General features: G+C 39.0%; 1 protein-coding gene and 1 long non-coding RNA gene across 2 annotated transcripts in view; both read right to left on the reverse strand.

Moving 5' to 3' along the window:
- The window catches only part of ptprn2 (protein tyrosine phosphatase receptor type N2), a 263712-nt gene that overhangs the window by 63853 nt on the left and 173873 nt on the right, over positions 1 to 25986 (reverse strand). Inside the window, exon 12 of the mRNA XM_082162142.1 lies at positions 16978 to 17042. Coding sequence (XP_082018268.1) covers positions 16978 to 17042 — 65 coding nt within the window. The remainder of the gene's footprint in view (positions 1 to 16977; positions 17043 to 25986) is intronic.
- LOC309493117 lies at positions 18312 to 19005 on the reverse strand. Its single transcript, XR_014203796.1, has 2 exons — positions 18850 to 19005; positions 18312 to 18365 (listed from the first exon to the last, which is right to left on the reverse strand). It is a non-coding gene; the product is annotated as an uncharacterized lncRNA (long non-coding RNA).

Here is a 25986-nt window from a genome sequence, read left to right on the forward strand (position 1 = left end):
TCTTTGACCTCTTATTTACAACACTGATAAAAGATAAAACACGGCTTTAGAAAATCTTTTTGGCATGTTTTTTTTTGGGTTTTTTTTTTGGGTTTGATACAACAATAACCTCCCTTTATTAAAAGCTGTAAAGGTAAGACAGCAGTTGATCAATGTGATTAAGAAATAATAAAAAGACCTTGAGTCTTTTTCAATTAAGAAAAAAAAAAATGCTTTTGGATAAAGATGATTGTAAAGGGTTCTTTGACATGCCACAGAGTCTTTACATTCGAATGTTTAAAACATACGCAATAGGATGCACACATAAAAAAAAAAAAAGATATGCACTAAAAAGAGAGGACTTTCATCTCCAGACCATTGAAAGACCCTCGGAAAAAAAGAAAAGAGGGAAAGAGAGGAAACAGGGTTAAGCTTTGAAGTTGTGTGCTGCACTCTTGGTATTTCAGTATCAATTTATTATCTGTGATTTCATTTCATTTGTGTTACTCACTCTTTCGCCTGCATTAGGAGAACAACATCATTTGCTTTGATGTCTAAGGCTGAAATATCCTGGCTCTGCAGTGGAGATGTAAAGAATCTCTGGACTGACTCACAAATCCAAATTATGTCCAGCCTGGCTCAAAGTGGACAGTGGGACATGTTAAAATCCACTCTGTAACAAAGTCCTTACAGAAACACATTATGAATTATGATTATGATATTTGTTTGCTCCAAACAACAACAAAGCAGACACAATCATGACCTTAAAGGGATAGTTCACATAAAAGTTAAAATTCAGTCATCATTTACTCACTCTCATGTTGTTCCAAACCTGGATGACTTTCTTTCTTCTGCAAATATTTTTGTCCATATAATGAAACTCAATACAACACTGAACCTCATTGACTTTCATTATACAGTCAAAAACACAGATTTTTCAAATCATATTTTTCAAAGAATCTTGCATACAAGTTTGGAACAACATGAGGGTGAGTAAATGATAACAAAATTTTGGGGGTGAACTATCCCTTTAAAACAACACAAATTTAATGAAATTGTCAATTTCCAGCAACCGGAATTCCATTCATAAACACGTCCAAAAATATTTTATAAAATATAAAAATATGAAACACTAAAATATTTAGTGCAATTAGGATGTTATTCACTATTCTCTTTTTAAAATGCCTTTAAAATCACACAGACTGAAGAATAACGCATCTGTGTTAGTTAGGAATTTTTCAGTTTATATGGCGCCTTTTTTAGAAAACATATTATTCCAAATTATCTTTAAGAAAAATTGTGCCTTGCAAACCCCCATTGATCAAGACAAAGGCGACAGTAGTAAGAAAAAAGATATTTAAGTGTGGAAGAAACCTTGGGAGTAACCAGACTCACCTGGGTAAGCCCTCCTCCTCCTCAACCTGGCACTTAAATATGAACAAATAAACTTACAGGAAAACCTATGGTGCCAACAACAACTGTCAACAGTTTAAAAAAAATAAAAAAAATAATCAAGAATTTCAAACTGAGTACAGCATCTGCCATTAATTCACATGCAAGCCAGGAAATAACCAGGTAAATATTGACACATTTCCCTTGCACAATGGAAGCTCACACAGACCTATTGTGCTGCTGTTTTTGACCTTCTGTAACTGAATCAATAATAATCTGATCATTCACCTGATTAGATTGAGGTGATCTTCACGGCAGGCTTTAATCTGTGCGGTTGTGATATCCCTCACGTAAAATGTACACAGCAAACTGATGTTCAATCTAACCACAACATTATAGTGTGGTATCGGCTGTGCAAAAGCTGAAAGCCACCATTAGGGATAAAGTGGGTATTCATTTGTGCCACCATGCAGTGGACACGAAGGCCATATTTGCTGGCCTCCAGTATAACAAATATTTGTGTTGCCATGGTGATCCCTACTTTGTCTCTTCCTTTCTATCTGGCTGATTAACAACTTCAAGGTCATTTCTAATCAACATGGTGGAATGTATCAAATATTCCATTCATACAAATTGATGTACCGGTACATTTCAGTTCCTTCCACAGTTTCCAAACACCTTCTATATAAATACAATGCTGCAGGGCTCGAGACTAACGGCGTCCTATCGTCCTGGGGACGATAGAAAATGTGTTTAGGACGAACAGAAATATTCTCCAGGACGCCTACAGGACGAAAGACATTTTTGTATGCGTGTTCATTTATTACTAGCCTATTAGGGTAACTTACTTAGAAAATGCCAAAATTAACTGACCAAGCGCTGACTACAACGGAGCGTGTCTTCTCATGCTGTTACTATAGTTACTATCACTGGCCGGCTACTCACCCTGAGACTTGTTTCGCGGTACATCTATCACATGGCTTATTTTCACAGACAAAAACGAGACTATAACTAAATAAAACTAGTTTTGAATGACAAAAACCATGACGAAAATATATTGACATTTTCGTCAACGAATAAAAACTAGACAAAAATGTTAGATAGTGCCGATTTGGGAAGCGATCCAGTCAGAACTGATGTCCTGCGTTTGTGGTAGATGCGCACATTTGTACTGGGACGTGCTGATCTAACGTTACCCAGCGGCACACGGGTTGACATGCGCTGAATCCTGCATGTCTCATAAAACGTTAAAAAACTTAAACGTCTGGGAGAATGAGTAGAGCAGAATAAGAGAGACGACGCAAAAAAAGAGCTCTATTCGGTACGGTTTTCTGTGCGCACACACCCGACCCGAAGCGTGCAGCCATGCACAGAGACACCTATACAGCGCGCGAGTACAGAATTGAGCTCTCTTTCGTGTCTGAGTGGACAAATACACACAACATTATGTCGAAATGTCCGTTTTGGAGAGTATTCACGTAAACTATGTTGGTTACGTCTTAAACAGTTTTGAGTGTATCGGATGTGCATCAGTGCAATTGGATCCGCATGTCATTGGACATGATCCGATGTCTTAAAGTGACAGTGGGTAATAAACCTAATGCGGTCTGTGTCCTTAATATTGATCAAGCAACAAAAGAAAAAGAGAAAAGCATTCACTGCTCGTTAATAGCTTTAATAATGATTCATTATATTTAATTCATACAAATAAATATGTCTGCTGCTTGAAAGAATAAAGAATGATGATATTTTTGAGATATGTAGACACCAGTATTTATTTGTTATTTTTTAATCCAACCAACTCAAAAACGTTTTGAGCTGTATGTACTTTTATCTTATTTTTCGTATATGTAAAAAAAAAAAAAGAAAAAAAAAAAGATTTGTTCTGCATGAATACAAAAAAGCATTTAACTCCTGTTATTTTTTTATTAAATCTGTTTTTTTACCTGTTTACAGATAACTACTTTGAATGGAGCTAAATAAATATAATAATATATATCATAAACATTTTAATGGTGTTTTTATTATGTAACTAACAACTATAGATGATAATAACAAAGTACAGAAACAACATGTTTATTTTGGGACGGTTGACATTCACTTTAGGACGGTTCAAATCGTTTTTCAGGACGGTTCCAGGACGGAGGTGAAAAAAGTTAGTCTGGAGCCCTGCAATGCTGAGTTTCAAATTCCAAGCAATAAAAGGTTTTATCATATTAATAACTTCTTATTATAATTTACGCTGAAATCATCACCAGCCCCAAATGCTTTGGGGACAAATAAGTGAAAAGACAAACCAAGTGTGAATGCCTTTGTATGGCTTGGTTTTCCTTTTTTTCTTTTTAATCCAGAGTCTCCTGACTGTCTAATATCTGACACACGTGCGACTCTGAGAAGCATCTTAATGAGTCGTGAGTGTGAACGGGGATTTTTACAGAAACCACATTTACATTTCACAACAGAAACACCCAATATATTCCTCCAAAGACTTCTCAAATGCTGCTGTAAAACCCCAGCTTACACACCAACTGTAGAGCTGTTACATTAACTGCTTCATAGAAGTGTGAGGCATTTTTCAGGTTTCAATTTAAACCCTGAATTATAGTATTAGAAATAACTGTGATATTGCTCAAGACCAGAATGGACCGCTTTTGCATAACATTAAAATATTTTCAATAACACTAAGCTGAATTATAGCATAAATGCATTTTTAGGTGAATTTTTGTAGTTCACAATAGTTATACTTCATTCATTTTCATTCAGCTGAGTTTTATCTGCCAGACTGCAATTTGCATATTGATTTGAGCATGTGTCACATATGTAATATGTAGTGTAACACTAGCAGGGCAAGGCAGACAAAGGTCTGAAAGAAGGGTTTGGTGAAAAGGCCTGCATCTGTGAACTTACTGGAGAAAGTCTCTTGTTTCTACACCTGCAAGATGTGATTTGATAACAGATCCCTTCATTGACATGTCACAGTATTATATGCTAATGTTTATTTCCACTGCATCAAATTCTACTCTCTTGTTGGGTTGGGGGAGGGAGAGATGGGGAGAGAGAGAGAGAGAGAGAGAGAGAGAAAGAAAGAGAGAGAGAGAGAGAGATAGAGAGAGAGAGAGAGAGAGAGAGAGAGAGAGAGAGAGAGAGAGAGAGTCAATGCAGGGATGGAGAGAGTCTGGGAAGGCTCCTCGAGGTTTTGCTCACATACACATGAAAATACACATTAACACTCTCTTTGTCAAAGGTTATGTTCTGATGAAAAACTAGCATGCAGTTGTACACTAAAAACTAATTTAATACATTTGTCCCATCATGTTGTCTTTTTTATGCATTTACATATTTTCTGTTATTAATTACAGATTTTTTATGTTTCAGTTTATTTAGCACTGTCTCTATTTTTCTTCATTTATTAATTTTTTTGCTATTGTTTGTATGGTTGAACTATCCATTGAACTACCTGCCATTGCCAAGCTCCCATTATACAATGAAAATTTGCATTTACATGGCCTACCTAGTTAGGCCTAAATTAAGGTGAAATAACTGAAAGTAAATAAGCAGACAAGGTATACAAGCCTCTCACTAAAACTATTCTATGAAAACAAGCATGCAGACATGCTTACCTTCCTTCATTAAAAAAAGTTTTTTTTAAGTCTATGATACACACACACACACACACACACACACACACACACACACACACACACACACACACACACACACACACACACACACACACACACACACACACACACACACACACACAAAGAGAGAGAGAGAGAAGTTGAGATTCCTGACTTTCATAGATGATTTTCTGCTCCTTCCAGCATTATCTGTTGAAGTGGTGTTTAGAGAATTTGACTGCTAATGGCTGCATCCATGCATAAACACCCTGAAATAATTCCTGGATCAATTTATTCACCAACTCAGTCAGATGTACCGTTTGACAGGATCTGCCTCTTGCTAATTTGAGAATAACGTAGCCAACAGCAGTGGCACATTCATACACAACCTTCCCACTACCTGCTCCGGGCATCAGAAGCGTCGTAAATCTCTAACCAATAGGGGGCAGTTGCGGCCTAATGGTCAGAGAGTCAGACTTGTAACCCGAAGGTTGTGGGTTCGATTCTCAGTACCGGCAGGGAATGACTGAGGTACCCTTGATGCCCTAAATTAAGAGAACAAATTCTGAGTATGGGGTACCAACTTACCATACTTGGCCTTCACCTCATGTCACACACTCCATCCAGAACAGCTTCCAAACCTTTCTTCCAGCACTTTAGAGTTAATCATACTACCACTTTTTTCCTTTAAAATACTTACTGACCTTCCCCAATCATCAACAATTTCCTGACGAGTGTGTCTAATTGTGAATGGTGCGTCTGATGGCGAAGAAGCCTGGAAAATCTCCACTGCTAAGAAAAATCTGACCGATCTGATAGCAATAATTACAGGCCAGTCTCTCTTAGTCTGTATTCATGTCATGGGCTCTGAAACGTGTTAATTCTAGTAAATGTCAACCTTTCTCACCTAAAGCAATCTGCTTTGTGTTTTCTTTTCTATTTTAAATGACCTAGTATCATACACAAAAGATCAGATTTTTCTGATTATAAAATAATTACCTAGTTCTGGCATGGAACTCTAGATGGTGCAGGCTGATACGTCAAACTCAGTTTGTAGCGTTCAAGTCATTATCTACATAGCACAGCTGATTGGTTGTTGTTGCTTCAGTGGCCAATGAGCTGCAATGAGCTCAACATTCAAACAAATACCAGTAGTGTTGCTGGTAGCAGTATGCAGCACGCTCTGCAGTATGCAGAAACCCTCCACCTTCCCCAGCTCCACCTGTATAGATCTGCTATGGGGGTTAAATCATTTATGTTACATGTTCAGCAGTAGCAGCATGTCTTACATGCTCACAGCAATGACTGTGATGTATTGGCAGTAGTAAGTCTCTATTCCGCCAAGAACAAATACATTAACAGTGCCATATCCATATTTATATATTATATTTTTTTATTTAATGATTAATTTATATATTTTTTAATTAACTTAATGTTAAAAATGAGTTAGTATATGTACTGATTAATAAAAGCTTTACAAATATTGTTCATTCTTAATTCATGTTAGCTAATGTTAACAAATTGAAGTGTTACCATATAGTGTACCATATGAAGTGTTATAATATAATAATATTATCTTGAGGCTTTTGGGCAGACAAAATGCATCGTTGGTTTTGGGTGAAGACAGACGGTTCTTTTTAAAGCTCTCCTCACCTCTCTACACCTGGACGTCTCCCACACTTCCCACCAACTGCTAGGCAAAGACTGACTTAACGATAGGCCTGTGCAGCTGACATAGTGTGTCAGGGATTTAGTCACTATGGAAACCCCTATCATAGCTGACGTGGGGTGGCAGAGTCACCGTCGCTATGACAACCGGGCCAGCTGACATACAGGTGGTCAGGGGGCGGGTGATATCACCAGGTGTTGTGTGCCCCCCCCCACCCACCCCAAAAGGTCAGGCATTTCCTTTTGCCTTTTATGAGCTATGTATAACTCTTTCACGTATCCCAGTCCTATTCCTCTCCCTATTTCCCGTTCCCTTTTATTTTTCATTCTTTGTGCATGGCCCTGTGTTTCTTCATCCCTTAAACACCCTTCCCCTCTCTCTCTCTTTCTCCCTCTCTTTCTTTCTCTGTCTTTTAATCAAGGAAGGAGCTAAAAAGAGGTTCATCTTTTAACAGGGAGAAAGATATGATATACTGGCCAGCAAATGAGTTCATTAAAACATTAATCAACACATTTATCAACTATCAACTAAAAAAAAGAAGAAATTTTCCCTTTCCCTTCTTCCAGCTCGCACTTTTTTGTCTCTCTCACTCTGCTCTCTACCAGATTTCACACATATCCGATATATATTTCTCTGAAATAACACTCTAATGCAGTGGTTCTCAACCTTTTTTGGGCCAGCGCCCCCCTACCCATTATCTAGGTCACTCCCTAGATACCCCCACCCCACATTCAAATGTTTGGGGTCAGTAGAATTCTTTTTTTTAAATAAACTGAAGGTAATACTTTCATTGAGCAAGGATGCAATACATTGATTCAACAATAAGTTTAATAATTTGTTTTACAAAGTTTAAGGGCCAGATTTACTAACAGTTTGCGCCAGCAAAAAACCCCTCTTTTGGTGTTAAAAAACTACTGTCAGGATTTACTAAAGACACACAGTGAAAAATTTGTTATTTTTTGCGGCTGACCTTATTGCATTTGCATTTGTCGGAGTTTCCCTTTCAGACGCAAAATTTATGGGAGGAGAGTATTTAAATGAATCATGCAATGTGATTTACTAAGGTTTGCGCTAGTCAATTTACTGGTATTTGTGCTGTTATTTACCACCCCAAAAAAGCAAGTTCTTAAACCAGATGCTAATTTGTGCTGCTCTTGGTAGATTGTGTTGGTCATTATGGAAATTATCCAGCTGTGTCTGTGTTCTTTGATTTGCGCGTCGTCAGTAGATCACATGCAGAACTTTCCACTCCCATCTGCGCTTTTTTTGGAATTGCGCTCTCATGTTAATTTGCCCTGTTTAGTAAATCTGGCCTGGCCATAGTATTGTTGATGCTTTTCAGTGATATAGCCTTTGGCAATGTTGAGGTGTCTTTCAATTTCTATCTGATATACCCTGTTGCTCCAAAGGTTAGAGAGACTTGTAACATAATCCTGTTTAGGAAATATCCATAGTGGAACCAATTGAAAAGACATTTCAGTTGGTTCTTCCTTAACTGGAACTGTGATTTTACCTCTAAATATTTGGTGAATGTTTTTAATTGGCTTTCAGTTAAAATATTTATATTTATTCCTTAGTTTTAGAAAATATCCTGTTTATGAAGAATATATTGAATCCCTAGTTTAGTGCTGTCCTAATTTACTTTAAGTAATGAGTCCATTCCGTTTCAAATCTTGCCTTTTTGGATGTTAGTAAGTGTGGATATGCTCTCTGTCACATTTTGTAAATGTGCAAAATGTGCAATAACATTTTTGAAAAGACAGTAAATATATTTATAAGCTAACATTTCCATTTAAAATAATTTAAAGGAATTCACATTTCTATTTTCCATTTCATATTTCTATTTAAATCTTTATGTTCACCAAAAAATTCTACTAAAAACAAACACCACACATTCCACATTTCTATAAGCAGCACAACCATTTTCAGCTGATAGGCCTAATAATAATAAGAAATGAAAAGCACCAAATCAGCATATTAGCATGAGTTCTGAAGGATCATGCGACTGAAGATTGGACAGGAAACAGGAAAAACATAGGCCTACTTTTAAAATACATTCAAATAGAAAACAGTTTGTTGAAATTGTAGTGATATTTCTCAATATTACTGTTTTTACTGTGGATTTTTTTTATCAGTCGTGGTGAGAAAGATACTTCTTTCAAACAACACTTTTGATCTGTGCTGTATATTATATATTTTTATTTACAATATATATTCTGATGTATATTATTATTACTATTATTCAACTATATAATTTAAAAAGAATGCCACATAACAGATTTGATTTGACAGTTAAAATATTAGTTTCCCAAGGAGCAAAAAAAGCATTTGAACAGAAATTATATGTTAAACATATAAAAATTTTGGCATTTAAACTTTGATTACATAGATTATCACAAACTGCCTCAAACAAGAAGCATTCATATACATTTTTTCAACCGGAAAACAAGAAAAAGAAAAAAGCATATCGTGTTGTATTGTGTCTGAATGCAAGACTACAGCTGCGCTACAGAAAGCAAATAGTCATTGTTATGGAAATGATACACCATCGATTTTAGTTGCATTGGTGTAAACCGGCAGGTTACTCTCTTCTGTCTACAAAGAAAGAGAATGGTGCATCACATCGCGTCAAAAGCACCTATTATAATCAGTGATTCTGTCTACACGGGATGTGCGCCAAGTCATCGACAGTAAACAGATGCTATGTACTAAGTCTGAGGCACTTGATGTGTCCAAGGATGCACCGGTGTAGACACTGTGTTGAATGTTGAAGACCATTTTCTTTTACAAGTAGATAAAAAGAGTTTCATCTCGTAAATCTTTGGCATATACGCGCCTTAAACAAATGCCCCTCAAGAACACCCTAAACACACGCTTCCGTTGAGAAACGTTACTCCTTGTCTCCTTTGTCCCGGTTTAGTGCGATCATAAAAAAAAAAAACCTAGGTACAAATATCAAAACAACAGAGCTCCACATGCAGGAGCTATATATGACATTCAGAAATCACATTTAAAAAAAATCATGCCTTCATTTTAAATGTTGCATGTGCCCACATGGAGGCATGACCAGTGGAAGGCCTATCGATCCTCCCTCCTTATCTCTCTGACATTTACTTACCTCAGACTACATCTACCACAGTCACATCCACCACTGGCATATCAGACCTCTAGCTAAGCATTTATGTCATTACTTTAGCAGACGGATACAGAGAGAGATTTCAGTCAAGCGTGAGGTAAGATGAATCCTATGATTTGATTGGCCCCCATGGGAAGGCTTTTTCTTTTCTTTTCTTTTCTTTTCTTTTCTTTTCTTTTCTTTTCTTTTCTTTTCTTTTCTTTTCCCCAGATCCATTGTGCAACTTTATGATCTTCTTTATCCTTTTTTCTCTCCTGCTATATGTACATTTATATTTTTCTCCTATGTTTTTCATAACATGTGTCAATCCACCTACTCACACACACACTTCTGCCCGGTGAAACTCACACAGACATATGCACGGCTCTGCATGGCTTTTTATTTTATTTTATTCAGCGCTATCACATTGATCACATTTTCACACAGCTCAGATAATTCTTCTTTCCCTTCCTGCTGAGAGTCTTGCGCCCCCGCCAACCCCTGCAGAGCAGTCGTGATTAAGGCTAATTACCAACAAAACGGGCCAACATGACAAACTTTAGTCAGTGGCCCTGCACCCATACAGCATGGTGAAAATGACTGTCAGTGTGTGAGCAGAAAGAATGCAATTCCTCAGTGTAATCTTCAGTGTGCTGTAATGAGAGCTTTGGGATCAAATAGTTACTAACACTTCACTACAAACATCCTTGTTGTTAAAATTTGATTTAAAAAAAAGTGTCAATATGGATGTCAAACATGAGCTGCAGCTCAATCTCATTGTTAATTACTATTCATTTCTATAAACAACATGATATGTTTTCAGCCAGCGCCGCAAAATTATACACTCATGAACAGTTTGCAAACAAGTTCTCAAATAAGCTCACACCAGTAAAACATAAAAGCCGTTTCATGACCCTGTCAATTTCAAATAATAATGTCGATGACAATCTTTTTTTACTACCAACCCAGCAGTTACAGTGGATGAAAAGATAATAGATGAGTTGGAAGAAGCGCAGCTTGTTTTGCGATGTATTCTCCTCTTTGCTTGTTTGTGGCACACATACTGAGGTCTTATGGTCACATTTTCTATTGGAAAGCTCATTTAGACCAGGTTCATAAAGGCTGCCGGCACATCAATACCCTACTTGATTACATTCTCACCTCCGCTGAGAGGCCTCGATGAATATTTATCAATGTGGATGCACACGCACCCTCCCCTTTCATCACATCCGTCCACCGCCCCTCAAAACCTTCTTCACTTAATTTCTTTATGAATATTAAAGGCTGCATTATGTCAGCTCACAGACTGACAGCACTTGAGCTAATCCTGTTATTGTCTTAGCGAGATGGCTGCATCTCTTGCTTAATGTGTCAAAAAACATGCATCCCTTTATTTATTTCTTTTTTCACCCTCTTTCTATTGTTGTGTTTGTCTTTTGTTGGCATGGAGACAACCCTAAGTGGATCGGAAAACAATTTGTGGAGGTGGAAGGATGGGTTATCAAAGTGCTGCTTTCAATAGGAATATGCTTGACGTTAATTCTTGGCAAACAATCAATGTCTGGGTTTTCATGTAATGGGAGCGTCGGAAAACAGCACAGGGAAGGAGACTTGAAAATTAAAAACATCTATCTCAGTGATTGTCCAAAGTCACAAAAAACAAAACAAGAAAACACTTACGTTTGATGCCACAAGCATGCAATTCATCGGAAATTCAACAACAGTTTTTAAAACATATTCCAAGAAAGTATGTTTAAATTGCTTCATGCAAATCACTATCATGTGCTGTTAATAATTATAATACAACATTCTACTGTTTTAACATACAAAACTGTCTGTTATGTTACTTAATGTTGCAAAATGGTATTTACATTTACATTACATTTACATTTATTCAATTAGCAGACACTTTTATCCAAAGCGACTTACAAATGAGAACATTCTATATTTGAACATAACAAATATAACAATATTTGTTATATTCTTTTCATTTCTTATCATAAACACACTAGTTTTTAGCACAAATAGTTTTACCATTTACCTAGCTTGTTTCCTATAGTCTAGCTTTAATAAAATTAAAAGGTGGATACTTAACGATTTCATTTCTCGCACTACACTGACCTACAGACCAGTGTTGTAATTTTTTTAAGATAAAAATTTAAGATAAAACAAAAGCAATCCCATAGTATATGTTTGATCATTTACAAACATAAGGATTCTCTTTAACATTCTCTGAAAACTCAGGGTGTGTGACACATTATCAGTTTGCAACAACCTTATTCAAACATTGACCATTAAAATACATTAAAACTGTAGTTCAACCTTCAGCCGAAAGATCATGGTTGTTGAACAAAAACAGTTCAGCAGCCAAAAGAGTCCTAAACAGATTGATAATTTAATTGCTGGAAAATGTATGTTTTTATATATCAGGTGAAATGTGTATTAATTTTATGCAGCAAAAAAGTTTCATCACTGACATTAGCTTGATAAATGTTAATTCACTGAAATCACAGCATGATATAATCTTAAATATGTGACCCTGGACCACAAAACCAGTCTTATGGGTAATTTTTTTTATTTTTATTGAGATGTATACATCATCTGGAAGCTGAATACATAATCTTTCCATTGATGTATGGTTTGTTAGGATAGGACAATATTTGGTCGAGATACAACTATTTGAAAATATGGAATCTGAGGGTGCAGAAAAATCGAAATATTGAGAAAATCACCTTTAAAGTTGTCCATTTCTATTGGCGATAGTGCTGCATCCATTCACAAAAATAAAAGTTTTATATATTTAAGGTGGGAAATGTACAAAATATCTTCATGGAACATGATCTTTACTTAATATCCTAATGATTTTTGGCATAAAAGAAAAATCTATAATTTTGACCCATACAATGTTTTGTTGGCTATTGCCACAAATATACCCGTGCAACATAAGACTGGTTTTGTGATCCAGGGTCACATATGTCTAGTCTTCATAATGCTTTCTGCCAGTGGTCTAACAGGCGATGTTGCATCAATGTAGTTGTTAAGCTGAATGAGCCGCTATAGATCTACCACCAAAACAACACAGACTTAAGGGCAGGTAGTCAGAGGGATTGAGAATGAGATCAAATGTTCCAGCATAAGAACAGTCTCATTTGCTCATTGTTCCCTTCAATCTGAGAACAATGCAAGGATATCATCTCTGATTATTATCCTAAATAATAGCAAAACAAGTTTTACCATTTTCAATCTAAGATATTAAACTACCCCTTTGGTATATCCCGGTATGGTATTGTTTATGTTATAACTGGTTTAATGTTTCGTGCAGAACAGCACTTTTAATAATTTCAGTTTAAAGTAGGCCTATCCAGTGAAATTGCCAAATGTCTGCCTGTTAGGCAATAGTCTCTAAACATCTCTGTCCATGTATTTGATTGAGATAACTAATAACCATCTGTCCCTCCATCCTCTCTCTTTCTCCGTTGTGTGGCCGTTTTGATTGACAGAGTATATTTGGCATGTTGCCTCTGCAACAGACAGCGAATAGAAAAAGTGACAGAGAGAGCCTCTTAGCTCTATTTAATGGCAATCACAGACAAATATACGTGCTCAAACGCACACACACACACACACACACACACACACACACACACACACACACACACACACACACACACACACACACACACACACACACACACACACACACACACACGCTCACACACACACACACACACACACACACACACACACACACACACACACACGCTCACACACACACACACACACACACACACACACACACACACACACACACACACACACACACACATAATAATCACTAAAGTTTTAAGGATGAAAAAGTGACAGAGAGAAACGCTTAGCTCTATTTAATGGCAATCACAGACAAATATACGTGCTCAAACGCACACACACACACACACACACACACACACACACACACACACACACACACACACACACACACACACACACACACACACACACACACACGCATATAATAATCACTAAAGTTTTAAGGATGCTCTTTTAATATTAGGAAAATTAAGGAAGGACTGTTAAAATTGGGTCAGAAAAGAAATGCCTGATTCAGCTTTTGGAGTTTTATCTGATCTAATAATTCACAGGAATTGAGCAAGCTAACAAAAGACTACCAAAAATGCTACAGTAAAACTATGCATTTTGAGATATGCACAGAGTATTTTCTGAAAGAACTTTGGGAAAAATATATACATATATATACATACAGTATATATATATATATATATATACCCCGGGAAAACAGAACCCTAGGTTATCTTGTCTCAAGTAGGGCTGTGCAATATGGACAAAATAATCATATTGCGAATCAGATTTTTTTTTTAAATGAATATTTGCAATTGCAATTTTATTTGCAATTTTGGCAATTGTTTTTGCTTTTTCAAACATGCTACATTCTAAATGTATTCAGTGCACAAGAAGTGCATAACAAAACATTTCACAATGAAATAACATGTAATAAACTGTCTTTAAAACAGACAACATAAAATAAATCAAGGTTTACTAACCTAAATTCCAGTCATAACAATAAATAAACTTCAAAATTGTTTTTCAGTGCACACATTTCACAATGAAATATAATTACTGTACAGTGTACAGTTATTATTACTGCTTGATAAACTAAATTGTAAACTGTATCTTTAAAACAGACAACATAAAATAAATTAAGATTAACTAACCTAAACTCCAGTCATAACAATAAATAAAAACTAACAGAAATCAAAACCAAAAAATAGATTGCAATATAATGGACCGTTAAACTCATGGCGTAGCATTTCACTTCACTTCACTTCATACTCCCAAACGACTGATGTTGAATTTCTCTTTTGCACCAAATAATTTTTATTCTGACCTGCATCCATGTTTTATGTTCTTTCCTCCCATTCGCCTATTCTGTTCTCCCGCTCAGCTTCGTCGTAATTTGAGTGAGCTGAGTGAGCTCTGATTGGTTAACATCTTAAACATGCGCACAAGAACCTTGCAGTATTCTGAATTAAAATATACATAAATTAATAAATAAAAACGCAGCCTTATGCGTTTAGAAATCACATGTGCTCAAATCGCGATTGTTTTGCGATTGCAAATAATTGCACAGACCTAGTTTCAAGATACCTGGGGTTAAAGTCCCTGTAAAGGCAATTCTACAAAAAAATTCTAAACACATTATAAGTGCTAGAAATGTATTGCTAAAACATATTACAAAGACTGAGAACTGTGAAGTACTAAATTGTGGAGTTAGACCGTTAAACAGTTTTTCACCATTGCTGTGAGCCGGATTTTTTGGGCGGTGCTAAAACGGGGGATTGATGACGCACTGCGGTCCCCTGAGCTTGATTGGGCCCCTACTTGATGACGCACGGCGTCACTAAGCCTATCGGCGCTCAATCGCGAGTTACTATAGACAGCCTACAGTTTGCTAGCTACTATGCCCACGGCTCTGGCTATACCTTCGTCATGTAAATGCGTATTTCCTGGATGCAATCACTTAGAAAACAGATCGGTGTCCTTATTTCAATTTCCGAAAAATGATCATATCAAGAAGAGGTGGATTAATCTTGTGAAGAGCTAACGTTACCTTGATGGAGAGCTGATGATCACCACCACACCCGCCTCTGTAGAGATCAGGATAGTTTACTTTCCAGTGAACTGGAATTCACTGATAATCCGCTGTTACTGGTGAATGGGGCCGAACCGACTATCTCCCGCTGTCCGCCTCGGCCTTCATCCTCCCGTCGCGCCGACATGCGCGAGTCATATTTCCCGCGAGTGGGCGTGGTTTCAGCGCAGCCAGCGGACACGCCCCCAGCGTTTGAGAGCTGAGACTGCTGCTCATTTTTTCGAGATTTTGATAGCTTATTTTATTTACTTGGCGGCTTTTTTAATCATTAAAATTGGGCTGGGTGGCTAATAACACATTTTTCGGTGGTATGACAAACTCAGAACACATACTTAATTTTGACTTTACAGGGACTTTAAGTGAAAAAGAGACCGTCACCATTTTACATTTTCCCCCTCCAACGCTGAAACTTCTGTTTATATACAACACTTCAATCATGACAACTGTGTTTGGCATGGCAATGGATAACGTTGATATGTTTGGTCTTTGGTCTAGATCTGCTACACTGCTGCTGATAATTGCTGCAGCTGAGCAAGTACGGGACTTGCTACTGCCAATACATAGCCTACACGACATGCTGCTGTGAGTAAGAAAGACATGCTGCTGCTGTACAATATAGCATACATGAATTACCCATGGGGAAGGTGGAGGGTTTCTGAAAGCGCACAGAGTCCCATAGAGAATGATGAGATTGAGTTAAGGACCTATCAGCCAGCACCATCTAAAGTTTTGTGACAGAATTTTGTATTTCTGTGACTGCCCAAAGCATGTAAATATGAACTACATGATTGGTTGTCTGTTTTCTAAGTATCTAGCCATAACATTCTAACAACACATTGTTTAAAGGAATAGTTCACCCAAAAATGAAAATTCTATCATCATTTATTGACCCTCAAGTTGTTCCAAACCTGTATACATTTCTTTTTTCTGCAAAATGGAAATGTATTGAAGTGGAAGTCAATGGCTACCGTCAACTGATTGGTTACCCACATTCTTCAAAATACCTTCTTTTGTGTTCAGCAGAAGAGAGGAATTCATAAAAACTTGAGGGTGAGTAAATGATGACAGCATACATTTTTTGGGTGACCTGTCCCTTTAACACTGCACACGTTTGACACAGCAATGTGAGGTTGCGGTGCAAACCTGCTCCAGAGTTTCATAACTATAGATAACATTTTTTTTTAAAGGCTCCCGGGTTTAGAACAACGATACCCTGGCGTTAAGCGCAGTGTGAAAAGCCCTTAATTGCACTTGGCCACCACAAATGTTCAACTAGCATTGCAAAAGACATTTGCATAAACAGCATAAGGTCTCAGATCCATGATTTGAAATTAATGCTGGTGGCGCTAGTGCTAATCTATGACATTTCATTCTAGAGTTCGATATAAACACCATCTATAGAAGAATGCTAAGGGACAGATTTTGTGAATAAAATACATTCAATAAGGGGTTGCACTCTGGGAAAGGAGGATGTCATCATTGGTGAGGGAGGAATAGGGGAGAGAAAGCAGACTCCTTTCCTCTGACTTACATCACTCAGTCCAGCCTCAAGAATCTGCAGACCACTCTCCTTCTCCAGCTGTCCTTTCTGCTCAACTGTTAAAGAGAAAAAAGTGGGCCTGAGTGAGAGCACATCAGAGGGTATATCATGTCATCAGTGCTGAGGTGAAGATGTGTGTGTACAAGAATGTTTGGGCTCATCTGAATGAGTATTGGGGTGCCTGCTGCACGTTTTTTTTTTTTTTCAATGGGCTCATCTGAATGAGTATTGGGGTGCCTGCTGCACGTTTTTTTTTTTTTCAAATCGGAATACTAAAATATATTTGAATCAATATAAAGCCATTTGAACCAGAATATTAAACATAAATATCAGATGATGAGAAAAAATGGCGAGAGGGTGTGTACAAGAAAGGACTTTAGTATGTTTGGGAACTTTAGTATGTCTCTTCAGGGTTAGGGTTATCTGGGACCAGTAGGGAAAAAGAACATTGTGTGGATGCAAAAACCAAATGACTGAGTTAGTTATGGATGTTGTCATATCTTCAGTTGATGGATCAAAATTCTGGAGCTTTATTCAGCATTTGACTGTTTCAGAAGTTCAGACCATGGAAGAGCTTTAGTATTGAATAAAAAGTTTAAAAAAATATGATAAAAAAGAGGACTCATTTGCTGGTAACAATTTGTTCGCTACTAAGCAGTCTTGCAGAGGATCCGGGATACTTTTCTTTGATTACATCTCAGAAGACTAAAATCAACTAGAATCAATTTCCATAATGTTGTGACATGTTTAATCTTTCAACACATATATGAGGTTATCCATTGTTTTGGCATTTTAAGAGCCACATCTGCTCTGACATGACAGAAAAAGTAAAGTATGATGCGTTAAATATCAGCCCTTTTGACATTTTGCTGTCAGTAATGTTAGTTTGCTTATAGCCCCAACCAAGCAATTCATGTGATATTTAAACAGATAGTTCACCCAACAATGAAAATTCTGTCATTATTTACTCACCCTTAATTGTTCCAAACTTTTATGAATTTCTTTCTTCTGCTGAAAACAAAAGAACATATTTTGAAGAATGTCAGTAACCAAACAGTTGATGTGCTCCATTGACTTCCATAGTATGGAAAAAAACATGGAAGTCAATGAGCCCCATCAACTGTTTGGTTACCCACATTCTTCAAAATATATATTTTTTTGTGTTCAGCAGAAGAAATAAATTCATACAGGTTTAGAACAACTTGTGTCATGTTTAGATTCCAAAAATGATGATTAAGGCAGGTTAACTATTCTGTCCTGGCAGATAAGTCACTGTATTGTTAGACAGATAGCGAACATCAACAATAAGACTCAGTAGGCTTGACTCCAGGTTGAGTGTTTTCTTTACTGAAATCTTGGTTGTTTTCTTTTTTGTAAAACTGCAATACAGTATAAAATAAACACTATGTTACAGTCAAATATGTGCAACATCAACAAAAATATAATAACCACGGCACATATTACAATATGATTCACTCAAAGAACATAAGTAAATGGGCTAAATAAAAACACAGGCAAATGAATAATCATAAATGAGGCTTACCAGCCTGCTATATAGCCCAGCTTAATCCATGCTAGCGGTTAGCATCACGATTAGCATTAACCCGATTTTCACTGAAAATAAATGCTTTTAAACAACAGTAGTACATTTACATTTATGCATTTGGCAGACGCTTTTATCCAAAGCGACTTACATTGCATTATCCTATACATTTATACATAGGTATGTGCAATCCCCTGGGATCGAACCCACAACCTTGCGTTGTTAACGCAATGCTCTTACCACTGAGCTACAGGAAAGCCTGTAGTAGAACGTCTACACATGTTTTAACTACTTAAACGACTGTGAGCGACCATACTCACTGATGGATCTATTCCAAGGATAGACAAATAACGCTGGTGGTGGAGCATTCAGTCTGCATGTACACCTGTTGACGATCTCCTTACAAGCGCAATGACTCCAAATACCACCAGATGTCGCTACATAACATTAACAAAGCACTGACACTGATAGGAGTCAGAACACTCCCTGATTGGTATAATTATGTTATACCACCATCTACTCTTTTCCTTTTGGTATCAGTAACACAACATCACTAATTGGCCTAAGATCCTCCTTAATTGTCCCTTGGCTAAAGGTCTTCACCATAACCTTGCGGATTCTGCTGTCAGAGCTGGGAATGGCCTCAACTATCAATCCGAGAGGCCACTGATTGCGTCTTGCTTGAACGTCCTTTATCAGTACAACGTCACCGTCCTGGAGATTATGCTTCTCCTTGGTCCACTTTCTCCGCGGCTGAAGAGTTGCTAAGTACTCCAGCCTCCACCTTTTCCAGAAGGAGTCCGCCAAGCTCTGGACCTGGCGCCACTGTCCCTTGCATAGGTGGTCCAATTTGAAATCCCCTGGGGGAGCGGGAGTAACACTTGCCTTTTGGGTTAGTAACATGGCAGGCGAGAGTATTTCAGGTATCTCTGCATCATACGAGATCGGGACCAGTGGTCTGGAATTCATAATGGCCATAACCTCAGCCATCAAGGTTGTTAGGACTTCATGGGTAAGTCTGGTGGCTCCATCCTTCGCCAGCAGCGCATCTAGAATCCGTCTAACCACTACTATCAATCTCCCCCAAGCTCCTCCCATGTGTGAAGAATGAGGTGCATTAAAGGTCCATGTACAGCCCTGGTCTTGCAAGTAGTTCTTGACATCAGGGTCACCAGTGTTAATCTGAAGCTCTCTGCATGCACCAATAAAATTGGTGCCTCTATCGGACCTGAGGTGTCTGACAGGTCCCCGTATGGACAGGAAGCGCCTTAAGGCGTTGATGAAGCTTGAGGTCGACATAGACTCAATGACTTCCAGGTGGATGGCTCTCGTACTTAGACAACGGAAAATGACAGCCCACCTTTTGCTCTCAGCAGCACCACCTCGTATCCGCCGGGTTTCAACATTCCACGGACCAAAAACATCAAGTCCTACATGGGTGAAAGGCGGGTCCATAGCCAACCTGTCAGTGGGCAGATCAGACATCTTTTGAACTTCAGGCTTGCCCCTCAGCTTCTTACAGATGACACATTTGAATATGATGTTGGATATGAGCCTCTTCCCTCCTACTATCCAGACTCCAGCGGCACGTAGTGCACCCTCTGTAAAGTGGTGACCTTGGTGTGCCACTTTATCATGATAGTGCCTGACTAAGAGAGTGGTTACATGATGTCCAGCTGGAAGGATTAGTGGGTGTTTCTCTTGATCTTCCAGATCTGCTTTGTGTATCCGACCTCCCACTCTAAGCAGTTCATTCTCGTCAAGGAAAGGATCCAACTTTACAAGAGGGCCTTGGTGGTGAACTGCGATGCCCTAAATTAGACATTTTAGCTCCTCCTGATACACATCCTCTTGCACTGCCTTGAGGATATTTGTCTTGGCTTGACAGCGCTCTGTGGTGTGTGGCTGCCGACATTGATGCCATCCCTTACATTCATCATTCTTAATCTCACCGGAGAATGACTTTGCTACATGAATGAGTCTTGTCATGCCTCTTACTAGACTCTTCCAGGTAGAGAAGTTTTCGAATCTTTTTGATCCAAGAGACTGCTCTGTGACTTTGGTTGCAAGAGAGGTGACTTCAGGCCGAATGTCTTTGTCTGTATCTGGCTGCACTAGCTCGAACGATTCTGCCTCATCCTCTTGACGTGTGTTTGGCTGGCAGAGAAATTAAGGGGCCAAGTAACCAACTGGATGAGGCCAGGTAAGCCGCTGGAATCGGCCTGGTTCCATGGTCTGCAGGGTTCTCATCGGTTTGCACGTACTGCCACTGTGTTGGTTTGGTGGAGCTCCAAATGCGAGTTACTCGGTTAGCTACATAGGTATAGAACCTTCTTGATCTGTTGTGAATGTAGCCCAGCACGACACAACTGTCTGTATAGAACCTGACTGCTTTCAACTCTACATCTATTTCAGATTGGATCAGTTCTGCCAGTTCAACTGCCAAGACTGCGGCGCACAACTCCAGGCGTGGCACAGTTTACATGGGGTAAGGAGCCAGTTTTGTTTTTCCCATTACAAACCCTACATGCCATTTTCCATCAGAGTCCAAGACACGCAGATAGCCTACAGCCACTATTGCCATAGTAGAAGCGTCTGAGAAAACACATAAGTCTATAGTTTTACAAAATGACATGGAGACTGGAACGTATGTTCGCTGGATGTGAATCTGTTCCAGCTCAGTAAAGGAGTCAGTCCATGCTTTCCACTGTGCCTCTTTCTGCTTTGGGAGAGGTGTGTCCCATTCAAACTGCTCGAAGGAAAGGTCTCTTACAAGTGCCTTGCCTTTCACTGTAATGGGGGAAGCAAATCCAAGAGGATCATAAAGACTATTTACAGTTGACAGAATGCCTCTCCGAGTGAATGGTTTCACATCTCTTGACACTCTGAAAGTAAAACTGTCAGTCTGGAGTTCCCAGCTTACACCAAGACTGCATCGGGAGGGCAAGGGGTCTGCTCCTAAATCTAGATCCTTAAAGTCACTTGCTTGTTCTTCTGGAGGAAAGCCCTCCATGACCTTTGTACTGTTTGAGGCTATTTTGTGAAGTCGTAAGTTGGACTCAGCTAGTAGGGCCCTGGTGCGTTGCAGGAGATCAATGGCGTCAACCTCCTTTGACACTGAGACGAGACCATCATCGACGTAAACATTTCTGTAGACGAAATCCTTCACATCCTTGCCGTGTTCATTTTCTCCTCGTTCTGCAGCTTTCCTCAGCCCATATCTTGCTACAGCGGGTGACGGGCTGTTCCCGAACACGTGTACAGTCATCCAGAAGTCAATGATCTCCTTATCAGGATCATTATCTCGGTGCCACAGAAATCGCTAGAAATTGTGATGGTCCTCTCTGACCTTGAACCCATAGAACATTTGTTCAATATCGGCTGTGATGGCTATTTGCTCCCTCCTGAACCTTAGTAGGACTCCAACTAGAGTGTTGTTGAGGTTAGGTCCGCTGAGGAGCATGTCATTCAATGGCGTTCCCTTAAACACTGCGCTGGAATACAAAAACACCCTGATTTTCCCAGGCTTCTGCGGGTGATAGACACCAAAGGTAAGTAAATACCAGCATTCTTGCCCTGGTTGCAATGGAGGAGCCGGTTCTGCCTGCTGGTTGTCGAGGACTTTCTGCATGAAGTCAAAGAAGTGCTGTTTCATGTCAGGTCTCCTTCTGAATGAGCGTTGGAGAGTGGAGAGTCTCTGGGTGGCCTGTCCTCTGTTATTTGGAAGGGGATTGCGAGGTGAATGAAAAGGTAGGGGTGCCACCCAGTGATTTTGGTCATCCATGTACACTTCGCTTTCCATTATTCTGAGAAAGTTGTTATCATCTACTGACATGGCTAGTTTCTCATCTTCGGGTGTTTTTTGAAACACACTTTCCCCCAAACCATCTCGACAGATCTCCTGAAAGATCTCCTGGGTGTAAGATGATGTTTGAAGACTAGGCTGCACTGGACCCTGTACTCTCTCTGTTATGTGCATCTTGTTGGTACATGGCTCAAGGAAAGAGGATTGCCATTTTGAAGGACATGTGTCTTGTAGGCATTAACTTCTTCGTTCTTCTGAGCACCACTCAAGCATTACTCTCCAACTATGACCCAGCCAAGGTCAAGGCGCTGGGCATACGGTGAGTTGTGAGGCCCGTTACGCTGTTCACAGGATGCATCGCCGATATGTGTCTGTCGCTTTCACACTCATTACATTTAAGTGTTGTCCTGCAATCTTTGGCCATATGCTTGTTGCTGGCACAACATCGAAAACAGATTGAATTCTCCTTCAAGTATGTTTTCCTCTCATCAAGATGTTTCCCTCGAAACCCACGACATTTTGATAGTGGGTGTGGTTTATTATTTATGGGACACTGCTTATCCGGTTCATCCTTGGCAGCTGCATTAGCCTGTGGAGAGGTAGTTGTAGCAGTGACTGCCATTTTTCTGACTGTCACTGTTGTTATGGGGAGGTATTTTGGTGACCTTTCGACTTTGGCGTGGCTTGGGGTAGAGGAGAGACTAAATGCAAAACTGGGGTCGTTACGGGTCTTTGCCTGGGAACATACTAAGTTAACAAAAAAGCTGAATGGTGGGACGGGGACGTGAAAATCCTCCTTGTATTTGGATCCCTGCCCTATCCAGCGGTCCCGGAGGGAGAAAGGAAGCTTCTCCACTATTGGATTAACACCCCTTTGATGTGCGAGTCCAGGCAAGTATCCCTCCGCTTTAGCAGCTTCTAGCTCCCTTAGCAAGTCACCTAATTCCACGAGCTTGTGTATGTCTCTGTTAGAGATGACTGGGAAGGTCTCTAGTCTTCTCAGTAGGGCATTTTCAATAACCTCTGGGCTTCCATACATCTCTTCCAAGCGCTGCCATATCATATACACACCTGCTCTAGGATTGTTAACATGCACTGACCTTAACCGCTTGGCTTGTGCTGATGATTCCGGCCCAAGCCATTTTACGAGGAGGTTAAGCTCTTCCTGGTCAGATAGATTTAGCTCCCTTATGGCTGCTAGGAAAGACGATTTCCATGCCCAATAATTTTCTGGACGGTCATCAAAGGCAAGGAGCCCAGAGCTAACCATTTCCTTTCTCACCAGATATTGGGCTAGGTCAGCGGTCTGAGGAGTTGACGGTGAGTATCTCTTGTACTGGGCCGATTTAGGTGTTGGAAAGGTAGCGGTTGGGTATTTGTTTGGGATATAAGGAGCCTGCTAACTCTGTATATAGCCCAGCTTAATCCATGCTAGCAGTTAGTATCACGATTAGCATTAACCCGATTTTCACTGAAAAAAATGCTTTTAAACAACAGTAATAGAATGTCTACACATGTTTTAACTACTTAAACGACTGTGAGCGACCATACTCACTGATGGATCTATTCCAAGGATAGACAAATAACACTGGTGGTGGAGCATTCAGTGTGCATGTACACCTGTTGACGATCTCCTTACAAGCGCAATGACTCCAAATACCGATGTCGCTACATAACATTAACAAAGCACTGACACTGATAGGAGTCAGAACATTAACATTTTCAAAATAGTAATAAGGTTTATTAACAGAAGCGATAACTCGAGGCAGAGTGCATAGGAAACACCAACAATATCGGACAAAGACAGAAAGGAAATGAGGAACTTAAATACTCAATGATATTGAACTCAATAATGATCAGCTGTGATAATAAAATGAATATCCATGATAATAGATGACTGGAGGGATTCGTCAGTCACTGACGTAACTCGGAGTGACTGAATGAAAGGGAACGTCTTGGTTACGTACGTAACCCTCGTTCCCTGAGGAGGGAACGGAGACGTTACGTCTCCATGGCAATTCCGCTGTACACACTGTTCAGTCTCGGCTCCTCAGCAGGAAAACATAACTGCATGTTGCCAGCGTACTTCCTTATTTACCCACAAGGTAAGGCGGAGCTACCCTATGCAAATTCCGCAGACCCATGGCATTTCATTGCCATTGGCTCGTTTTGTAATACTCGAAGATGATAGGCTTTCTAAGCGAAACCCCATTCATCAGTCACTGACGCAACTCAGAGTGACTGAAGGAAAGGGAATTGAAGAAAAGGGAACTAGAGCAAAGGAAACAAGAAACAGATGATAAACAAACTAAAAGTCCACGAAAGTGAAATTAACTAAACATAATCGTGACAAGCTGTGGGTGAGTAAATGATGACAGAATTTTCATTTTTGGGTGATCTATCCCTTTAACTACTTAACATTTTCTGTTCGTCTGCAACTGTTTTCTGTCTCTCCTCAACACAACTGAAACCAAACAATCATCAATTTAAACAAAATAATTTTAATCAAAACTTTAAAGTGACGTTGTGAACCTGAATGGTACAGTAACATGACCTCTCAATTGTTTCAATTGAATGGACAGTGAATGCATACAATAAACTGTTGTAAATGTTCTTCTATTCCTCTTCTACATATTTAAATTATTACTCTGAAACTTTTCCAAGTTAATAAAAAAATAAAAAAAATCATAAAGAATACCCTCTTTTCCAGTGTTCATGTTTGCCAAAACAACAACAACAACAACAACAACAAAAAAACACAATTCAAAAACAATTTACAGTTTTCAGCAACAAATATGCCATCAGACATGTTCATTACAAGAGATGGGAATGATCTCGACCAGTTACTGATTTAACTGTGTGAACAATTAACCTGCCATGTTCTATTAGCAATAAAGGAACATTGCAAAACAGGAGCGTGAGAGCATGAGCACTAAATATGTGGATTTGAACATATCTTACGATGATGGAATCTAATGAAATGCATTAGTTAAAAAAAAGATGAAACACTTTCTGCTTGCCTTGATTCTCAGGCAAGTTGCTCTTTTAAAGCACAGCTTTGATAGTGCATTTAGAGAGAGAGAGTGAATTAAAAGGCTTTTTACAGATTACACAGAAGGGAAAATAATTATACAGTGTGAAATTATAATTGACTTTGTTTACTTTGCCGGAGCAGAAACGGCAGAGTGAGGGAGCGGGGTTAAGAGGCAGCACTGAGATAGTGAAGAGAGAGAGAGACAGATATAAGAAAAACAGGCCGTCAAACCTGCAGGAAGATAAAGCAAGAAAAGTGTGAAAATAAATGGCAAAGCAGGAAGCCAATGCGAAGAAGTTGGACAGAAAAGAGAAATGGGGGAAACATTTTTTTCAATTGAGTTCTGAAGAAACAGAACAAAATGAGTTGTGTGAAAAAAAGATAGAGAAAGAGTTCTTTAAGTGCCCCCAGATGACGGCTATGCTAATGACACCAGCTGAGTTGGTCTCCGGTGCTGGTCTTGTCTGCTGGAGACTCTTTAATTAGGATTTTAATCTATCAAAGCCCGTTTCTCTCACCATACTCTTAATGCTACATTCCATACGATTAAGCACGATGCCTCATTGAGCGCCTCATCTCTCTTTACATCACTGTCTGCCTGTGACAGCACTAAAGCCT

Source organism: Leuciscus leuciscus, assembly GCF_965113295.1.
Source record: "Leuciscus leuciscus genome assembly, chromosome: 2".
Taxonomy (NCBI): Eukaryota; Metazoa; Chordata; class Actinopteri; order Cypriniformes; family Leuciscidae; genus Leuciscus; species Leuciscus leuciscus.